Source organism: Pelobates fuscus, chromosome 4 (assembly GCF_036172605.1).
Source record: "Pelobates fuscus isolate aPelFus1 chromosome 4, aPelFus1.pri, whole genome shotgun sequence".
NCBI lineage: Eukaryota > Metazoa > Chordata > Amphibia > Anura > Pelobatidae > Pelobates > Pelobates fuscus.
Genome location: NC_086320.1, coordinates 82,152,800 through 82,173,577, shown reverse-complemented (window position 1 = coordinate 82,173,577; position 20,778 = coordinate 82,152,800). Strand labels below are relative to the sequence as shown.

At 41.7% G+C, this 20,778-nt stretch overlaps 1 protein-coding gene across 1 annotated transcript in view; it reads left to right on the top strand.

Moving 5' to 3' along the window:
* The window catches only part of C4H8orf34 (chromosome 4 C8orf34 homolog), a 182,241-nt gene that overhangs the window by 119,973 nt on the left and 41,490 nt on the right, over positions 1–20,778 (top strand). The window contains exons 8-9 of the mRNA XM_063451341.1: positions 14,194–14,329; positions 17,002–17,087. Coding sequence (XP_063307411.1) covers positions 14,194–14,329; positions 17,002–17,087 — 222 coding nt within the window. The remainder of the gene's footprint in view (positions 1–14,193; positions 14,330–17,001; positions 17,088–20,778) is intronic.

Below are 20,778 nucleotides of genomic sequence, written 5' to 3'. Positions count from 1 at the left end.
CTACATCATAAAATACAATACATAATTTTCATGTATTTTAGGTTGTAAATATAAATGAACCAGAGTTAGAGGAACACTATAGTGTCCGGAATGCAAACCTGTATTTTTTCTCACTATAGTGCTGGAGTATATGTTTAAGGGTCCGGGCCCCACTAAAGGTGTTACTAGGCAGTAATGCAAACACTGCATTTTCTCTTGTTGTAGTGGTTCTGGTTAGACATGTGCAATTCGTTTTGATCCGAATATGTATTCAGACGAATTTCGGGCAATTCTGACATTCGGGTACTTCCGAATGTCCGAATTGCCGAAGTTCCGAATTGCCGAGGTCCCGAAGTTCCGAAATTTCCGAAGTGCCGAAGTTCCGAAGTTGCCGAAGCACAGTATTGCCTAAGTACTAATATACTTACCCAGTGAAAGAAGAAGAATGTTACATTGTATACAATTTTAAATAAAAAGTATACAAACATAGCCAGGATTCAGCTGTAAGCAACACTTACAACAATCAAGTAACACACATTCATATAAAATGTAAGTTACTTGGTCAGTCAATGTAATGACAGGAATCAATAAGTAGATAACTCCCTAATTCCGATGGTATTAGGGAGCTATCTACTAAAAGGCTGAAAGACCTAAATTGGTCTTTCAGCCCAATTTACTAATACTAAGTAAAGATTACTTAGTATTAGTAAATTCTGCCCCTACGTGCTATACTGCCTGTGGCTGCTCACTGTTAAAAAAAAAAAGGCTCCCCCCTTCCCGAGCCCCCACCCGCGCTTCTAAACTAAAGGGGGGACCAATTGCCCCCCCCGCGCCCCCACCCCTGAGCGGCGGGTGGGGGCCCTACAGTAAAATAAGGGGGGGAAACCTAATGTCCTCCCCCCTGGCCCCCACCCCTGAGCGGTGGGTGGGGGCCCTAAATACTAATAAGGGGGGGACCTAATGTCCTCCCCCGTGGCCCCCACCCCTGAGCGGCGGGTGGGGCCCTAAATACTAAAAAGGGGGACCTAATGTCCTCCCCCCTGGTCCCCACCCCTGAGCGGTGGGTGGGGGCCCTAAATACTAAAAAGGGGGACCTAATGTCCTCCCCCCTGGCCCCCACCCCTGAGTGGTGGGTGGGGGCCCTAAATACTAATAAGGGGGGACCTAATGTCCTCCCCCCTGGCCCTCACCCCTGAGCGGTGGGTGGGGGCCCTAAATACTAATAACAGGGGGACCTAATGTCCTCCCCCCTGGCCCCCACCCCTGAGCGGCGGGTGGGGGCCCTAAATACTAAAAAGGGGGACCTAATGTCCTCCCCCCTGGCCCCCACCCCTGAGTGGTGGGTGGGGGCCCTAAATACTAATAAGGGGGGGAACCTAATGTCCTCCCCCCTGGCCCCCACCCCTGAGTGGTGGGTGGGGGCCCTAAATACCAATAGGGGGACGACCTATTGTCCTCCCCCCGGCCCCCACCCCTGAGCAGCGGGTGGGGGCCCTAAAATAAATGTTGTTGTCCCCCTGGTGACTAGGGGTCCCCAAACCCCTAGTCACCCCCCCCCCCAAAAAAAAATGATCCCCCTACCAACCCTCCTAACCCTAAAAATAATGAGGGGGGGACCTTTAACTAAAAACCTGTAAAAAATTAATAATAAATAACTTACCATTCGATGTTTTCTTTCTTCTAAAATCTTTTTTTTCAGCCCCAAAAAAGGCTAAATAAAAAAACCATAATAACCGACGCAATAAAAAAAAAAAAAAAAAACAAGCGCAAAAAAAAAAAAATCCTTCTTCACCCATGGAGGGCTCTGTAACGGAGCTCCGTGTACTCCGACCGAGTACCCTCCGTTGATGGATGCTCCTAGCGCTCTCAGAGGACTCCAAGCACTGCAGACGACACCACAACCACCGCAGGCTCCACAACCGCCGTAGCTTAACTGGAGCCGCGCCGTCTTCCTTCCACCCTGGATCGGCTTCTGTCCTCCAGGACCGTGTGGGGAAGACCTCTCCTCCAGGAGAGCGTAACAGGAACAAGCTCTTAAAAGAGCTAAGTGATTAAGAGCTCAGGGGAATATGCAGCGCATAGCAATCCCCAGTGTGATATAGCAGTTCCCTCCAATAACGAGACACGGCTACGTATTGAGGGTCAGAAGAGGTCTCAGGTGCTGGAACACCCAGCCTGGTTTTTATTACCATTTTGAAAATACAGGACCACCCACAGGGCGGGACAAAACAACCAATCATACACGTACATCATTAAAACCACTCCCAGTAATTACACACAAAATCCTCCCCTATGTCTGTGATATAATTATGCTACACAAGGGATTAACATAATTATCACAGACAGTAAAAATACAGTTTTTACACAACATTCATAACTCCCAAAATATACATCACATTCGCATAAAAATACATATTCACAATCAATCCATTCAGGGGAACAACATACTCAAAAATCATACGAATTGGACCAGGGGTTCAGAAGTTAGTACAAATGTGCATTTGACCTTCTGGAAGCATGGTTTTACAGGGCCCTCTATCCTGGAGACAATGGGGGGAAGTAATTCAATTATCCAGGACTAGAGGCAGACTCCATTAACCACATGGTTGCAAAACAACATAAAACACTTTAAAATACATAAAGTCACATTTTACACATAACACACAGACATTTCACATATCCCCAGATAGCTGGGATCTGAGCGCACAAAACTACCGAATAGCGCGCAGATCCTATTCACACAGTTCAATTGCCATGGAGCTAAAGTCTTTCCCATAGTCTTTCATTATATGAATAGGCTCCATGGCATAGCCATCTGGGGTATCACCGCTCACACAGGGCCATAGTCATAAGGAAGGAGGCTGGCAAATAGGCTTCTCCACAATCCAGGGAAGCAGGGCAATTTCTCATTTAAAGGGCCAGTTACAAATAGCGATTTGTAACACATCTCCCCTTTGGGGGGAAGACTAACCAGGCATCTGACCTTCTGTCGGTCAGTGCCTCTGTTAGTCGATCCACCAACCCACAATAAACAGATGTCCGAGTAGCCCCCCCACAACATCAAAGTACAGGAACAGCCCACCCACAACACACAGTCACTGCACCTGGGTATTTGGCTGTGGTAATGAGGCCACATGCCGAGGGTACTTGAAGGGCAGAGGCCAACTGCACTCTGCCCAGATGCCAGCTCTTCTGCTGGGGTAGCCTGCAGGACATCAGGCTCTGGACCAGGGAAAAAGGTAGGGCAGAGGCCGACTGCAATCTGCCCAGCTGCCAGCTCTTCTGCTGGGGTAGCCTGCAGGACATCAGGCTCTGGACCAGGGACAAAGGTAGGGCAGAGGCCGACTGCACTCTGCCCAGCTGCCAGCTCTTCGGCTGGGGTAGCCTGCGGGACATCCGGCTCTGGACCAGGGACAAAGGTAGGGCAGAGGCCGACTGCACTCTGCCCAGCTGCCAGCTCGTCTGCTGGGATGCTTGGGACATAGTCCGGCTCAGTAGCCAAGGGAACATGGACGTCAGTAGGGGTTAACATTGCCTCTGTTAACTCTGGTGCCACGCTAGGAGTTACCTGGGGAGGGGAATTTGTACTTACCCCCTCCTCTGGGTGTCCCGGTGAGGGTAGTTGGGGATCTGGAAAGGCTGTCCAGCATCCCTGTAGGTCAGGCACAGAGACCACGGTCCCATCTGCGCCGTCTGGGGGATTGGTGTCTCCCCTTGTTAGGGTAAGCTGCCGCTGGGGAGAGGGTGTGCTGTGCTCCTTTCCCGGAAACACAGGCTGCCGCTGGAGAGGGAGACCGCCTGTCTCCACTCCCGTAACATTGTCCTGTTGCTGTAGAGAGGGACCAACTGTCTCTGCTCTCTGTAGGACACACTGCTGCTGGGGGGGAAGGTCGGCACCTTCGGCCCCCTGGGGTACACACTGCCGCTGGAGAGGGAGACCGCCTGTCTCCACTCCCTTACCATTGTCCTGTTGCTGTAGAGAGGGACCAACTGTCTCGGCTCTCTGTAGGACACACTGCTGCTGGGGGGGAAGGACGGCACCTTCGGCTCCCTGACACTCACTCTGGGGTTGGGGATCTTCCCAGTAAACCTCTACGATATCCTTCCAGCTGAAGGGCTCTAGACCTGGTTCTGCTTGTCGGGTAGGTTGGGGCTGCACGGAGCTGAGCAGGTGTAGGTAGTCTTGCTCCAGCTCCCACTCCCTTGTTACCAGGTGGGTCATGTCTTCTCTCACCTCGCGTTCGTCAGCCCAGACATACATGCCCATCCGGTAGTCGTAGATGTCCCAAAACCAATCCCCAGTGTGATATAGCAGTTCCCTCCAATAACGAGACACGGCTACGTATTGAGGGTCAGAAGAGGTCTCAGGTGCTGGAACACCCAGCCTGGTTTTTATTACCATTTTGAAAATACAGGACCACCCACAGGGCGGGACAAAACAACCAATCATACACGTACATCATTAAAACCACTCCCAGTAATTACACACAAAATCCTCCCCTATGTCTGTGATATAATTATGCTACACAAGGGATTAACATAATTATCACAGACAGTAAAAATACAGTTTTTACACAACATTCATAACTCCCAAAATATACATCACATTCGCATAAAAATACATATTCACAATCAATCCATTCAGGGGAACAACATACTCAAAAATCATACGAATTGGACCAGGGGTTCAGAAGTTAGTACAAATGTGCATTTGACCTTCTGGAAGCATGGTTTTACAGGGCCCTCTATCCTGGAGACAATGGGGGGAAGTAATTCAATTATCCAGGACTAGAGGCAGACTCCATTAACCACATGGTTGCAAAACAACATAAAACACTTTAAAATACATAAAGTCACATTTTACACATAACACACAGACATTTCACATATCCCCAGATAGCTGGGATCTGAGCGCACAAAACTACCGAATAGCGCGCAGATCCTATTCACACAGTTCAATTGCCATGGAGCTAAAGTCTTTCCCATAGTCTTTCATTATATGAATAGGCTCCATGGCATAGCCATCTGGGGTATCACCGCTCACACAGGGCCATAGTCATAAGGAAGGAGGCTGGCAAATAGGCTTCTCCACAATCCAGGGAAGCAGGGCAATTTCTCATTTAAAGGGCCAGTTACAAATAGCGATTTGTAACACATCTCCCCTTTGGGGGGAAGACTAACCAGGCATCTGACCTTCTGTCGGTCAGTGCCTCTGTTAGTCGATCCACCAACCCACAATAAACAGATGTCCGAGTAGCCCCCCCACAACATCAAAGTACAGGAACAGCCCACCCACAACACACAGTCACTGCACCTGGGTATTTGGCTGTGGTAATGAGGCCACATGCCGAGGGTACTTGAAGGGCAGAGGCCAACTGCACTCTGCCCAGATGCCAGCTCTTCTGCTGGGGTAGCCTGCAGGACATCAGGCTCTGGACCAGGGAAAAAGGTAGGGCAGAGGCCGACTGCAATCTGCCCAGCTGCCAGCTCTTCTGCTGGGGTAGCCTGCAGGACATCAGGCTCTGGACCAGGGACAAAGGTAGGGCAGAGGCCGACTGCACTCTGCCCAGCTGCCAGCTCTTCGGCTGGGGTAGCCTGCGGGACATCCGGCTCTGGACCAGGGACAAAGGTAGGGCAGAGGCCGACTGCACTCTGCCCAGCTGCCAGCTCGTCTGCTGGGATGCTTGGGACATAGTCCGGCTCAGTAGCCAAGGGAACATGGACGTCAGTAGGGGTTAACATTGCCTCTGTTAACTCTGGTGCCACGCTAGGAGTTACCTGGGGAGGGGAATTTGTACTTACCCCCTCCTCTGGGTGTCCCGGTGAGGGTAGTTGGGGATCTGGAAAGGCTGTCCAGCATCCCTGTAGGTCAGGCACAGAGACCACGGTCCCATCTGCGCCGTCTGGGGGATTGGTGTCTCCCCTTGTTAGGGTAAGCTGCCGCTGGGGAGAGGGTGTGCTGTGCTCCTTTCCCGGAAACACAGGCTGCCGCTGGAGAGGGAGACCGCCTGTCTCCACTCCCGTAACATTGTCCTGTTGCTGTAGAGAGGGACCAACTGTCTCTGCTCTCTGTAGGACACACTGCTGCTGGGGGGGAAGGTCGGCACCTTCGGCCCCCTGGGGTACACACTGCCGCTGGAGAGGGAGACCGCCTGTCTCCACTCCCTTACCATTGTCCTGTTGCTGTAGAGAGGGACCAACTGTCTCGGCTCTCTGTAGGACACACTGCTGCTGGGGGGGAAGGACGGCACCTTCGGCTCCCTGACACTCACTCTGGGGTTGGGGATCTTCCCAGTAAACCTCTACGATATCCTTCCAGCTGAAGGGCTCTAGACCTGGTTCTGCTTGTCGGGTAGGTTGGGGCTGCACGGAGCTGAGCAGGTGTAGGTAGTCTTGCTCCAGCTCCCACTCCCTTGTTACCAGGTGGGTCATGTCTTCTCTCACCTCGCGTTCGTCAGCCCAGACATACATGCCCATCCGGTAGTCGTAGATGTCCCAAAACCTAGACTCCTCCGTGCTGCCGAAATCAAGATCCTCCTCCATGGCATCCTGAAGTAGACCAGGACCATCATAATCATCCCCCTCCGGTAGGTCGTGCTCGGCCGTCCAGGGAGTAAGTCGAATGGTATGCCACCAGAGGGCCTGGTATGCGTTGTCTAGCCCGATCTCTCGCCATACCAGGGTCTCCAGTCTTGCCACCCACTCATCTAGGGGCTGCTCCCCCAATAGACATATTCGCATTGCCACACGCTTCTGTAGCCGCTGCTCATCACTGGGGAGGCCCTCACCTCGCCGCCACTGGGCCTCTTCCAGGGCATCATACCAGAGTTCCCTTCTGGCTGCATCCCTGTAATCTGCGGCCTCCTTCTCCTCCTCATCATGGAACGCTGTCCGCAAACCAGCTGATTCCATCCTGTTGTAGCCAGGGGCGCTGCCCAATGGCTAGCGTTGCCCTCAATTGTAACTCCAAACGTTACCAGTGTCTCTGAGCTGCTTCTCCTCGCACTAGGACGCCATCCCACCGCTGCCACCAATGTAACGGAGCTCCGTGTACTCCGACCGAGTACCCTCCGTTGATGGATGCTCCTAGCGCTCTCAGAGGACTCCAAGCACTGCAGACGACACCACAACCACCGCAGGCTCCACAACCGCCGTAGCTTAACTGGAGCCGCGCCGTCTTCCTTCCACCCTGGATCGGCTTCTGTCCTCCAGGACCGTGTGGGGAAGACCTCTCCTCCAGGAGAGCGTAACAGGAACAAGCTCTTAAAAGAGCTAAGTGATTAAGAGCTCAGGGGAATATGCAGCGCATAGCAATCCCCAGTGTGATATAGCAGTTCCCTCCAATAACGAGACACGGCTACGTATTGAGGGTCAGAAGAGGTCTCAGGTGCTGGAACACCCAGCCTGGTTTTTATTACCATTTTGAAAATACAGGACCACCCACAGGGCGGGACAAAACAACCAATCATACACGTACATCATTAAAACCACTCCCAGTAATTACACACAAAATCCTCCCCTATGTCTGTGATATAATTATGCTACACAAGGGATTAACATAATTATCACAGACAGTAAAAATACAGTTTTTACACAACATTCATAACTCCCAAAATATACATCACATTCGCATAAAAATACATATTCACAATCAATCCATTCAGGGGAACAACATACTCAAAAATCATACGAATTGGACCAGGGGTTCAGAAGTTAGTACAAATGTGCATTTGACCTTCTGGAAGCATGGTTTTACAGGGCCCTCTATCCTGGAGACAATGGGGGGAAGTAATTCAATTATCCAGGACTAGAGGCAGACTCCATTAACCACATGGTTGCAAAACAACATAAAACACTTTAAAATACATAAAGTCACATTTTACACATAACACACAGACATTTCACATATCCCCAGATAGCTGGGATCTGAGCGCACAAAACTACCGAATAGCGCGCAGATCCTATTCACACAGTTCAATTGCCATGGAGCTAAAGTCTTTCCCATAGTCTTTCATTATATGAATAGGCTCCATGGCATAGCCATCTGGGGTATCACCGCTCACACAGGGCCATAGTCATAAGGAAGGAGGCTGGCAAATAGGCTTCTCCACAATCCAGGGAAGCAGGGCAATTTCTCATTTAAAGGGCCAGTTACAAATAGCGATTTGTAACAGGCTCCATGCAGACTGAGCTCTGCAGGGCGGGGGACGGCTTATAAAGTGTTGCCCGCCCTGCAATTAGGCTCAGAGCACTCTGATTGGTGGGTTTAAGCCATCCAATCAGAGTGCTCTGACAGGTAAATGAAGAGACTGACAGGTACGTCTCTACATTTACATGTGTCACAGCACTCTGATTGGTTGGTTTGAAATCCACCAATCAGAGTGCTCTGTGTCATTTTACACAGCGTGGGAAATTTCTTTGGAATTTTCCCACGCTGTGTAATTTGACTCATAACTCTCTGATTGGTGGAATAAGTAACCAATCAGAGAGTTATGAGTCAAATTACACAGCGTGTGAAAATTCCAAAGAGTTATTACATTCTCTTGCATTGCTGCTAGTGACCCTTAGCCTCCACTATGAATGGGAGATTAACACATCTTCTTTTGATGCAGTGCCTCCACTCTGTGCAACTGCTGTATCAAGAGAATCCCAACTGTGGTTTGATGGGGTACCCACCACTTAAAGGGATACCAGTCACCAGATCCATTACAGCTTAATGTAGCGGTTCTTGTATCTATAGCATGTCCCTGCAGGCTTCTTAATGAAAATGCTGTCTTTTCAGAGAAAAGACAGTGTTTACATTGCTGCATAGTAAGACTTCTAGATGCAGTCACTCAGACTGCCACTAGAGCTGATTCACTGTATGCAGCACCTATGTTCAGTGTCTCCACATTCTGCATGGAAACCCTTAACGCCCCACATAGAGATGCATTTATTCAGTGATGAATCTCTATGATGAAATGTGGAATGGCCACATGCCGCACATGCACAACAACCTCTGAGAGCTTAACTGTGGGAAAGCATTGGATTGGCCAGAGATCATCATAATTGATTATCTCAGGCATGGAGGCGGGGCCAGCCGCAGTGAGACTGTCAATGGATAAAAGATACTTTAAAAAAAACTCTTACTTTAAAAAATTGTCTCTCAATTGCCTGATTGGCTTTATTCCATACCTGAGAGGGTAGGAAAGGCAAAGTTCAAACGCACAGTAACAGGAGATCGTAGCCTGTTACACATACATGTGCTTGCACCTGAAAAATACATTTTATCCTGTTAAGTAAACTAACTGTTATCTGCTCAGAATTTTATCTCAGATATAGAGGAACACTGCACTACTTTGGCCTTAAATTTGAAATTCATTTTGAAGCAGTAAGTGGGATATAATGAATATAATGCATTACAGCTCTCAGAGAAGTATGGGAAATGCATTCTGACAAAAACATTGAACACATCTGCTTTAAAAAAATGTTAGACCCTGATTCCAATAATACAGTAAATTGAATTTCTACCTATAATTCCTCAAGTGTCACTTTTTGACCATTTTGTTCATTAGCTGTTTACTTAATAACAAAAGCAATCAACATTGTTCTTTTATCTGCAACAGTGTAACGCAGCAATCAATGGTTCCATTAGAGAAATCATCACACATAACACAGTGATCATTAGAGCCTTATTGGACTGTAACTTAAATTGCCCTGTTTGATGGAAGTTACAGGACACTGAATTCTGTTTTAATGTAATTTTCAAAGTATTAACAGGAAAATCTGATCCCTACAAAACCACTATGAACAAAACTCTTTAAGCAAAAATGTCATGATAAATTACATCCGTGTAAAGGGAAACACAAATAGGCCTGGAGGATCAGTGCGCTCATTGTATCTCAGTTGTTTCATTTGGGTGTTAATAGTAGGTAACGGGATTGTAATGTCTTAACAGTTCTTAGGCTTTTTCATAATTAAACAGTGCCTGTCAAAAAGCTAGGTCATTTCAATTGATAGAGCAGCATGGGAAAATGGTTTTGCCAAGAGATTTCTTGTTCAGTAGTGTCGAGTAGAGGGTACTCACGATGCATGGCGATAGGTTACCAAGGTGATTGGGTTAGACAGCATTCATATAGCTGTCGAGGGCACAGGTCCAAGGGAGATCTTATATGTTGCAAGAAAGAGAGGGACTACCATTATTTAACTTTGTAGTTATGTGAAGTGACTATTAGCAATTTATAACCAACACATTCAGAAAAACAAAAACAAAAATTAAACGTTAAAACAAAAAATGCTGTATAATTTCAATTTGAGACCTAAGAACAGTGATTATTCTATTTTAATGATACATAAAAAGTTTAAAGAACAAAATACGTCTCCCAGGTCTTGCTATATGATCTTGACTTCTCTAATGCTTCACGTAAATAAAGGGTGGTTTTGTGTTAAGAACAAAGGATAATTAATAAGCAATTCATCAGCATGTGTCCAAATGTTGTAGAATAATTACAGCATTACCTATGCAAAAGCAACACATGCCAAAACCTTTCTTCTTGTTTTCCTTACTTTCACATAAAATACACTATTAATAGAGTGCTTTTTTTTTCTTTTCCTGTTATTTGTTGAGTTATATGTGCTGCATTATTTGTAATATATTTTACAACTTAATATGGAATGCTTTCGGTAACCCTTTAACCATCAATTATAAAATTAATTTATTAAACATCTAGGGATGGAATAAATATTGTTTTTTGACCAAAAATACATTGAAAACTTATACATTCATTTTAGAATTTATTATCAAAGTGCATACAAAAATTGCAATTAAAATCACTTATTCTAATGTGGCTTTTTTAACCTAATATTTGCAGAACAAATTTCAACTCACATCATTCTGTCTCCTAGACTCCTAAACTGTGCTCACTGATCTTGAAAACTTAGCAAAAACGTTTATTTATTTTTTAACTGATAGTTTTCACTAGACTTGGAGATTTATTTTATTAAGAACTGCCATTTGTCCAAATTTGGGCTGATCGGGTTGTAACTCAAATTCCCAAACCCCAAGCCAAAATGTACCAGAATCACAAACCAAACCAAGGGCTCAATGGACAAGCATGTTCATTTTGATTTGTGGTTCTAAATCCCACCAATGGCGCCAAAGATAAAGATTATTGAAAGGGAAAAAATATGTTTGATGGCTAGGAGACAGACACTACAAGTTGATTTTATTCACATAAGTGAGTAATAGAAGGGAAAAAATGAGGAATAGTCAAAAAATAAATGATTTACATATTATATATTTAATAAATACATAATATTTGGATACATAATATAAATTGTTTACGAACCCTCCTCAGCAATGGGGAAAGAGTGATTACTATACAATTACTAGATCTATAGATATACCTTATGGTAGAATGGAGAGGCAGGATCATCTCCAATGCAAACTTTCATAATTTTAAGCTAAATCTGAAGTATTCAGACAGAACTTTGAAAAAACATGCAATGTCCTCGGAACTGTCAGAATGCTGCTGTAAGACACAGCAAGGAATGGAGTAAAGAAAGAAAGAAACCATGCACATTCTCTAATCTCTGTAACACTGTATTTCCTCTCTTAGATCATCACCTCTTATCTTTTGTTCTTGATAGTTACCTTATTCAACATTTTCAGCCTACCCTTCCTCAACTCTGGAAATACCTGAATTCTCTTGACCTCCAGCGACTGTTAGCTAATGTCCGTTTTCAACTCTCATCTACCCCATCTTCAGTGCCACCCTTACTCTTACTAAACAGTCATACTTTTCCTCTCTCATTAGTTCATGATCCCACCATCCCAGGCATCTCTTTGATACTGTCAACTCTCTTTTTTGCCCTGCTGTGGCCACCCCCAAACAAACCTTTCAACAGATAGCTTTGCATGTTACATTACTGACAACATTAACCAGTTAAGAAAACTCTCACTCACACTTGGACCATGCCTTAAAAACCCCTCAGGCCTTCTGTCTGACTACTGAACAGGATGTGACTGCACTTTTCCTTTCCTCTCACCCTCCACTTGTCCCACCACTTGTTCACATCCCATCTCACCTTCTCAGATCTCTCTCCCCTTGTCTTGTGCCATCCTTAACGCATATATTCAACTGCTCTCTTACTTCTGGCATTATCCTTGCTCACCTTAAACATGCTACTGTTATACCCCCCCACCTCCCCTAAAAAAACTCTATTGACTTGTCTTCCCCTTCTTACTATTGTTCCATATCCCTGCTCCCTTTCTCCTCATAGTTTCTGGAATTACTTGTCTCTACCTGTCTGACATGGTTTTTCAATTCCAACTCTTTCCTTGACCCTCTGCAATCTGGCTCCCACCCCTTCCATTCTACTGTGACAGATTTAATTAAAGTAACTAACAAACTAATTATGGCATCTACTGTATACTAATTCTTCTAGATCGCTCTTCCGCTTTTCACACTGTTTATGATACCCTCCTTCTTCAAACTCTTTTCTTGTGGTTCTTGTCCTATCTCTCTCAACATTCAATCAGCATCTCCTTTTCTAACTACAGCGCCTCTGCTCGTCCTGTCTCAGTTGGAGTCCCCTAAGGCTCTGTTCTTGGTCCTTTTGTTGCCTCTTTATACTGACTCTCTTGGCAAACATATTTACACCCAGATATATATCTTCTCCCCTAATCTCTCCACCGCTGTTCTAGAACACGTCACCATTTGCTTTTCTTCCATATCTGATTAGATGTCCATCCACTTTCTGAAACTCTACCTCTCCAAAGCTGAGCTTCTTATATTTTCTTCTCATAATACTAATCCTCCTCTTTCGCTCTCCCTGCAAGTTGATGATATCCGCATCAAGAAACACAAAAAAAACCAGAGCATGCAGGAACACCACAAGGGAACATGCAATGCTTCCTGGAGATATAGGTAGTAGTATTGCTAAATATAAATATAAAGTAATTAACCTGTAGCAAAATATGAATATGCTCTGAGATTCTGCATATAAAATACACTACAATAAACAACTTGTACGGTAAACCTCCTATCTCAAAATAAGTATTGTACAAAGTCTAACAAGGCTTGTATCACAATAAAAAGGAGCTTTATTAAATATTACTCTGCATGCAAACACACGTCAGCCCCTGTGAGAACAATTGATTGCTGCAGGGAGAGGCTATGTAGTCAGTCAGTATACATAGCACCAAAAGTATATAACAGTCAAGGTATTGTCCACCTGTATGAGGCATGAAGGGCTATTTAAATGAGTAAAATAAAGCCTGTTGGGTGGCCAAGTGGCCAAATAGGTATATACAATATACCTGATAAGAGAAAGATGAAAAATGCTATTACCAGTAAAAGACTGGCAAAAAGTTAAACTATCAAAGCCTCTCTCCCCATTAAGCTTGCTAGACAGACATAGGAGTAAAAATCAAAGTAAGTGAACCATCAAAGCAACATGGTAACCATTAGTAAAAAATAAGGTGCCCAGTCATAAAACAAAATGCAAAAACACCTGACGCGCGTTTCGGTGCAGAACTACATGCACCTACAAGGAAGATGTTTCTCTCCTGATGCTCCTCTCACACCTCACCCCTCTGTCAATCCTTACATTGGCTTCCTGTACCCCAGAGGAGTCAATTCAATATACTAACCCTTACCTGTAAAGCTCTAAACAGTTCTAGCTTCTGCTACATTTCTTCACTAATTTGTAGGTACGCTCTTTCTCGATCTCTCTTCTCTCACGGTTACCTTCTCCTGTCCACTACGTGTACCCTTACTGCTAACTTGTGCTTGCAGGACTTCTCGCGGGTGGTTAATTTCATTTGGAACAGCCCAAAAATCCCTGTTAGACTCTCCCTTAGTCTTCAATCATTTGAATTACCTCAAAACCCAAATCCTTAGAAAAGCTTATGACCTCCCAGAGAAACTTCTATTTCACAATTGCTCTATTTTAAAGCGCCATACTCCACTCTCACTTTCCGGTTCTGCTACTTTTCAACTTTGTCGCTTGGTTGCTATCCCTCACACTGCCTCACACCAATTGTGTTTTTATACTCTACCGTCTCTAAATTGTAAACTCCTTTTAGCAGGGTTAAGCTGTTGTTCCTGTAACATTTTGTAATTATCTAGTTTATTGTTCAAACTTCTTCTTTATAATATTGTAAAGCACTGCAGAATAAGTTGGTGTTATATAAATACCAATAATAATAATAATAATTTGTTTCTCCTACAGAGGACCTTGATGATCTTAGAATGGAAGGTGTAACCAGTCTTATGCCATCTGGAAGCAAATTTAGCCAAGGAAGGAGTACCTACACCAGCGAACCTCAAGCAAAAGTCACATTAAACATCTGCTCAAGGTGTGCAAGGTAAAATAGTAGATAACAAGCAAAGGCATAGTAGATCAATGCCACCAAAATATATACCGGTACTGCTAAACATTTACTGTGCAGTCGCAAGTCTTGAAATTGCTAAATAAGATGGAAAAAGGAAAATTTATGTAATTTGACAGAAAATCATTTTCAGGCACAGTACAGTTACTGATGACTGATTTCTTGTTAATTATTGTAAATAACCCATTTTAGTTAGTAAGCTTGTAAAGCTGTAATATGAAGGATTTGCATATTACACTATTGCACAGGTCACCTCCGCAGGAATTTAAGGGTGAAAAGATTTGTTAAATCAAAACATTTTGTGAGCACATATAAAAAAAAATAACCAACTACCCTTAATTTTATAATAATTATTATTAATATTTATATAGCAACAATAGTTTTTAACAATACATCATTTTTAGAGAGAAATAATGTTGACAAACACAAGATGTGTAAAAGGCCCTGCTCAAACAAGCTCACAATCTCTGATAAATATTAATTCATTAGGATCCCCAAGTGTAAAATTAGCTCTACATAAGTGACCGGGTTCTGATTAGTCATTAGGCATTTTAGTCAAATCCAAACATACAAATTAAATGAACACTCTAAGCACCTAACCAACTGTAGCGTGAGGTAGCAGTTTTGGTGTATCATGCCCCTAAGCCTCCATAAAGGTTTATTTTGCAGTGTACTTACTTTAGATGTTCTGTTCTGTTGATTGGACTTAAAACACACACAGAGGGCTATACCAGGCAATTAAAACAGCAGGAGCTAAAAAAATTCTATATTAAACACACCATGCAAGAAGAGAAGCTAAAAAGTTGTACTATTTTTCAGGAAGTGTGTATAGAGGCTGTGTGAGTCACAGCCAGGGGAGGTGTGGCTAGGTCCACATAAACAAATTGATTTAATTCCTAAATGGCAGAGAATTGAGCATGATCTCTACAACAAAGCCTCTTCATTAAGCTAAAGTTATGCTGGTGAATTAGTGATTGGGTGTCCAAGGTTGTCAGATCCTTAGCTCTGCGACATGCATTTTTCTATATCAGATGTATTCTACCCTGGAACTTATCTAGCTATGTCTCTCTAGCTGCTGTTGACCTGCACAGAAAGGCTGTGATTTACAGTCTAACCACAGTGAAGGGTCAGCATGTGACATTCAGAGATCTAGTTGTACTTGGATGAAAATAGGTTAAGAAAAACTACTCTATGTCCATTGACACTATCCATTCTAAAATAGCATTGCATTTTGGTAACATTCCAGCCTAATTACATTCCAGACAAGAATTTTATTATTCTACACAAATATCTTACTAAAGAATTTTATAACACAGTATGTCTTTTTTAAATTAATATATACTAACAGCAGTTTCCTATTTGTACACCACTCTTGACATCCATAATTTAATTTCCTGTGTTCCCAGGGCGTATACCCTGAGCATGACCCTTTTTAGAAGGATTGGTCCAAGTTTTGATTCACAATCTTTCTGTTCTCTTTTCTTTCCTAATATATTTCTTTTGTAGAAGCCCTACATGTCATGTTGTTTCCTATAGTACCAAAGTGCCACAGAGCTGTAAATATAAACATTTCATTTGCAGCTACATATTGGTTTTCCAAATGTTATGAAGTCACCTAAAATGTTCTGGAATAACTGTACCCCTAGTCACATCTCTAGTCACATCACTGAAGTAAAGTGCCATTGTTTGGCCATTTTTAATGTTGGGTGGAATGTGGACTTCTATGTCTGCCTTACACATTTTTTTTTGTTGGCTTCCTGCCTAGTCCTTCTTATTTGTCCACTATAAGCCTTCCCAATCTGCCCGTCTCACTTTATGTTCAGCAGTCTTCCCCACCATACCATTGAAGCAGCTGTTAATACACCTGTGTTTTATAGTGGGTTTCCTAGTAGTACCGTATATTGTTTTCTAGACTGGCCCTAAAATACTCTATTTGTGAATAAGTATAGGCAAATGTTCCAGGGATTTCCAAAGTCCAAGTTCTCAACATTCTGATGAAGTTGGCTGCTAAGCCAACTTTCACTCTGTTTTTGTGCAACATAGATCCAGAGCTAATACTTAAATATTTGATTTAATCAGGATGAGCATCACATACTAATATTACATACTAAATAATACACTGTAATATTAATAACATTTATACGAAAAAGTTGCAGTTAAAATTTCCCACTTGTGTACTGGTAACCTACACAATTTGCAATTTGCATATAGTGTGCAGTTTTGGATATGGCCAAAGGATTTAAAAAGAAATGCCAAGATGGTAAAATGTCTGTAGAAAGAAAACAGATTATAATCATTTAGGTTGTGTGTCAGATTTAAGAAGTGTCAAGTGCAATTTATGTTTCTATATAAGTACATTAAGTAAAGATCAAACCAAGAAAGCCGAATGAAAAAATAAAATAATAATAATAATAATACTCAAAGTGTAACCAAAGGTGGTATTGGTAGGCGGTCACTAGTAAATGTCCAGTAGTGCATATTTATTACTTTAATATTTAACAATCTTTCCTTCTCTTAAAACAACTATTTTTTTCCAAAACGTGCCACACCAAAAATGAAACCTTGCACATGTTACTGCTCTATGTCAATGCTATATTTATTTCAGGAGACATTCTGGGACATTTTCTAATAGTGTTTATATGTTTTAGATTACAGGGAGAGAACCTGGTTCAGGCAGTAGATGAAATGGCAAAGGACAACGCTACTGGAGAGAGAGCTGTAACAGAAGCATCAGGTAAGAAATTAGTTGCTCTCAGTTTAGCTGCACCATATCCACTAAGCTTGGAGGTGTAGTAGGATCAGATGCTGAGAAAACGGGAGGATAAAAGCATGTTTTTGTTTCTTCTTATTGATTGTTTAATAGACCTGTCATACAAAAGAGATGTGGATAGCAAAGTCTACTTCAAGCATTTATATAATGCAATCTATACATTTTGCCAATTAAATCTCAAAAAAATATATAGACCAAAAGAAACAGTTAAATAAGATGTGCTAATTTGTTTGCACGATAGCCACGTGCCCCCAAATGCTTATATGCCATTATTGTAAAGGTATGTTGCTTTTACATGTGTCGGAACATTGCAACATATTAACCCATTAGGACACCGCTTCAAAAGCTTGTCTTGCACTTAAGGACACAAGCAATTTTTGCATTATTTGCTGTTTGCATTCAACTGCAATTTGCATTTTACTAAATAATTGCACCAACACATATACCGTTTTTTAAAGGACAAATAGGGCTTTAATTTGATGTAGCATATACATATATAAATGCTCATTTATTATAAAAAAAATTTAAAAAAATGTTTTTTTTTTTCAGTTTTTGCAATGATAATGTGTGCACAATTAGTGCAGGTTAAGGAAAGTAATTAAAAATAAATTCATTTAGTTGTTCTGATTTACAGAATATTTAATGTGACTAGGATTTTTTTTTTTTTTTTTTTTTTTGGTAGTTACAGGTCACAAAACACAAGAAGTAAAATAAACCTTTAATGTGGAGCGATTTTAGAATTTGGTATGTTTGTCTTGTAACCGAAAAGATATAACTGGTATGTGAGCGCTCCAATTAATTATGCAGATCTACATAAAAATCAAGATGAAAATATCAATAAACTTAAAAATGACCAATCTCGCCGAGATCACCACAATAACCACCATAAACCACAATTGAATGTACTGGGTGAGTCTTATCTGAATCAGAATACTCTACACATATATATAAGAGTATAACAAAATATCATTTATTGTATAATAAACTAATCATAAAAAATGAAACAACATCTCAAAATGTCCAGTATCAGATGTAATCGTGATGAATAGTAAGGGGCCCCTTATTCATATTCTTGTCGACAAAGGACTGATGTAAAAAATCCGAGATGTGCACATTAGCATAAAAACTATATGTGAACTCAAAAAAGTTCAAGCAGTAGGCTCCAGTCCAGTCCGTGAAAAAAATATATATAAGTGGATAAACGGATAGTGCCCAGACGACCAAGCCGTCTTACGGAGAGGGAGCTCAAACACCAGCCAAACACCCTGGTCAAGACTAAGAGGGAAGCGATAGGGATGGCCCCAAAGGTGAAAAATCACATCCAGATATGGAAAACTATGGGGATATCACTTCAGCAACTTACCCTATCCGTCCGACCATCGGGTGAGAAACTGGGAGCACATAAACTCCAAACCGTGAGGGCTGCAGGAAAAAGGCCGTTCTCGCCAGGTCGCTTGCCGAAAATCAATGGCGGGTCGTAAAGGACGAATCGGCTGGGAAGTTCAAATCCGTCGGCGGTGTGGTGAGGTAGCAGACAGCACGTCTACGCGTTTCGTCCTAGCTGGAGGACTTTTTCAAGACAATGTCTGCTGTCTAAGAGCCGGGTTTATATACCCACTCTTAATTGATTCATAGAATGGTCATGATTGTTAATTGATTCATAGAATGGTCATGATTGTTAATTGATAAACTGAGATCATTACAGATCTAAAGTAAATGGTCATAATTGTTAATTGATAAACTGAGATCATTACAGATCTAAAATAAAATATGCTGCAAGTGGATAGAAAAACACAAAATATAATAAACGAAAACATATATCCTTATTAGGACAATCTCATATTATTAACATCGAAAAATTATATATATATAGACATAAAATAAAGATTAAAAATATATTTTTATTTTTACTTTTATTTTTACTAATAAAGTATTTCAATCTCAAGTTTAACAGAGATAATTAATCAATCTTGATTTGTGAGCCTTTTTTTAAAAATAATAATAATGATAATATAGTTCAATTGTTTTATAAAAATCTGTTATTTATATATATTAGATTAGGAACAAGAACATTAAAATAAATGTTGAGCACTATATTTTTGTATATATATTTATATGTATAATTAAGAAAAAGAACATTGGAAAAAAATGCTGAACACTCATATAGGATTCATATAAGTGTTAAAGAGACCATGGGGTCTAAGGTGAATCGTAATATATATGTGGTTCCCGATTCATCCTCTCCCACATATAGAGACAGTGAAAGATCTTTCACTCACAGGGACAAATAAGTATGTCTTCCAAATTTTAAATGTTACATTCCACTTCTTCATTTAACCCATTAGGAGTAAGTGTGTTGAGTCTAAAGATCCATTTAGTTTCTGCTGTAATTAAGGCTAATTTTCTATTGGGTATATTCTCTGCAATATGCTCGATGCCCATTACTAAAAGCTGTGAAGGGTTACTGTCATGGGCCATTTGGAAGTGTCTGGCTACTGGAGATTTTTTATCACGGTTGCTGATGGCTCGTCTGTGTTCCCTGAACCTGGCTTTTAATGGTCTCGAAGTCTGACCTACATATAGCAAGTCACAAGTACATATCAACAGATATACCACAAATGAGGTATTGCACGAGATTCTAGTGGTTGTATGGAAGTTCTCATCTTTAGAGGAAGGGGGAAAATTCTTTTTTTGGCCAACACATATGTCACGGAAAAAAGAATTTTCCCCCTTCCTCTAAAGATGAGAACTTCCATACAACCACTAGAATCTCGTGCAATACCTCATTTGTGGTATATCTGTTGATATGTACTTGTGACTTGCTATATGTAGGTCAGACTTCGAGACCATTAAAAGCCAGGTTCAGGGAACACAGACGAGCCATCAGCAACCGTGATAAAAAATCTCCAGTAGCCAGACACTTCCAAATGGCCCATGACAGTAACCCTTCACAGCTTTTAGTAATGGGCATCGAGCATATTGCAGAGAATATACCCAATAGAAAATTAGCCTTAATTACAGCAGAAACTAAATGGATCTTTAGACTCAACACACTTACTCCTAATGGGTTAAATGAAGAAGTGGAATGTAACATTTAAAATTTGGAAGACATACTTATTTGTCCCTGTGAGTGAAAGATCTTTCACTGTCTCTATATGTGGGAGAGGATGAATCGGGAACCACATATATATTACGATTCACCTTAGACCCCATGGTCTCTTTAACACTTATATGAATCCTATATGAGTGTTCAGCATTTTTTTCCAATGTTCTTTTTCTTAATTATACATATAAATATATATACAAAAATATAGTGCTCAACATTTATTTTAATGTTCTTGTTCCTAATCTAATATATATAAATAACAGATTTTTATAAAACAATTGAACTATATTATCATTATTATTATTTTTAAAAAAAGGCTCACAAATCAAGATTGATTAATTATCTCTGTTAAACTTGAGATTGAAATACTTTATTAGTAAAAATAAAAGTAAAAATAAAAATATATTTTTAATCTTTATTTTATGTCTATATATATATAATTTTTCGATGTTAATAATATGAGATTGTCCTAATAAGGATATATGTTTTCGTTTATTATATTTTGTGTTTTTCTATCCACTTGCAGCATATTTTATTTTAGATCTGTAA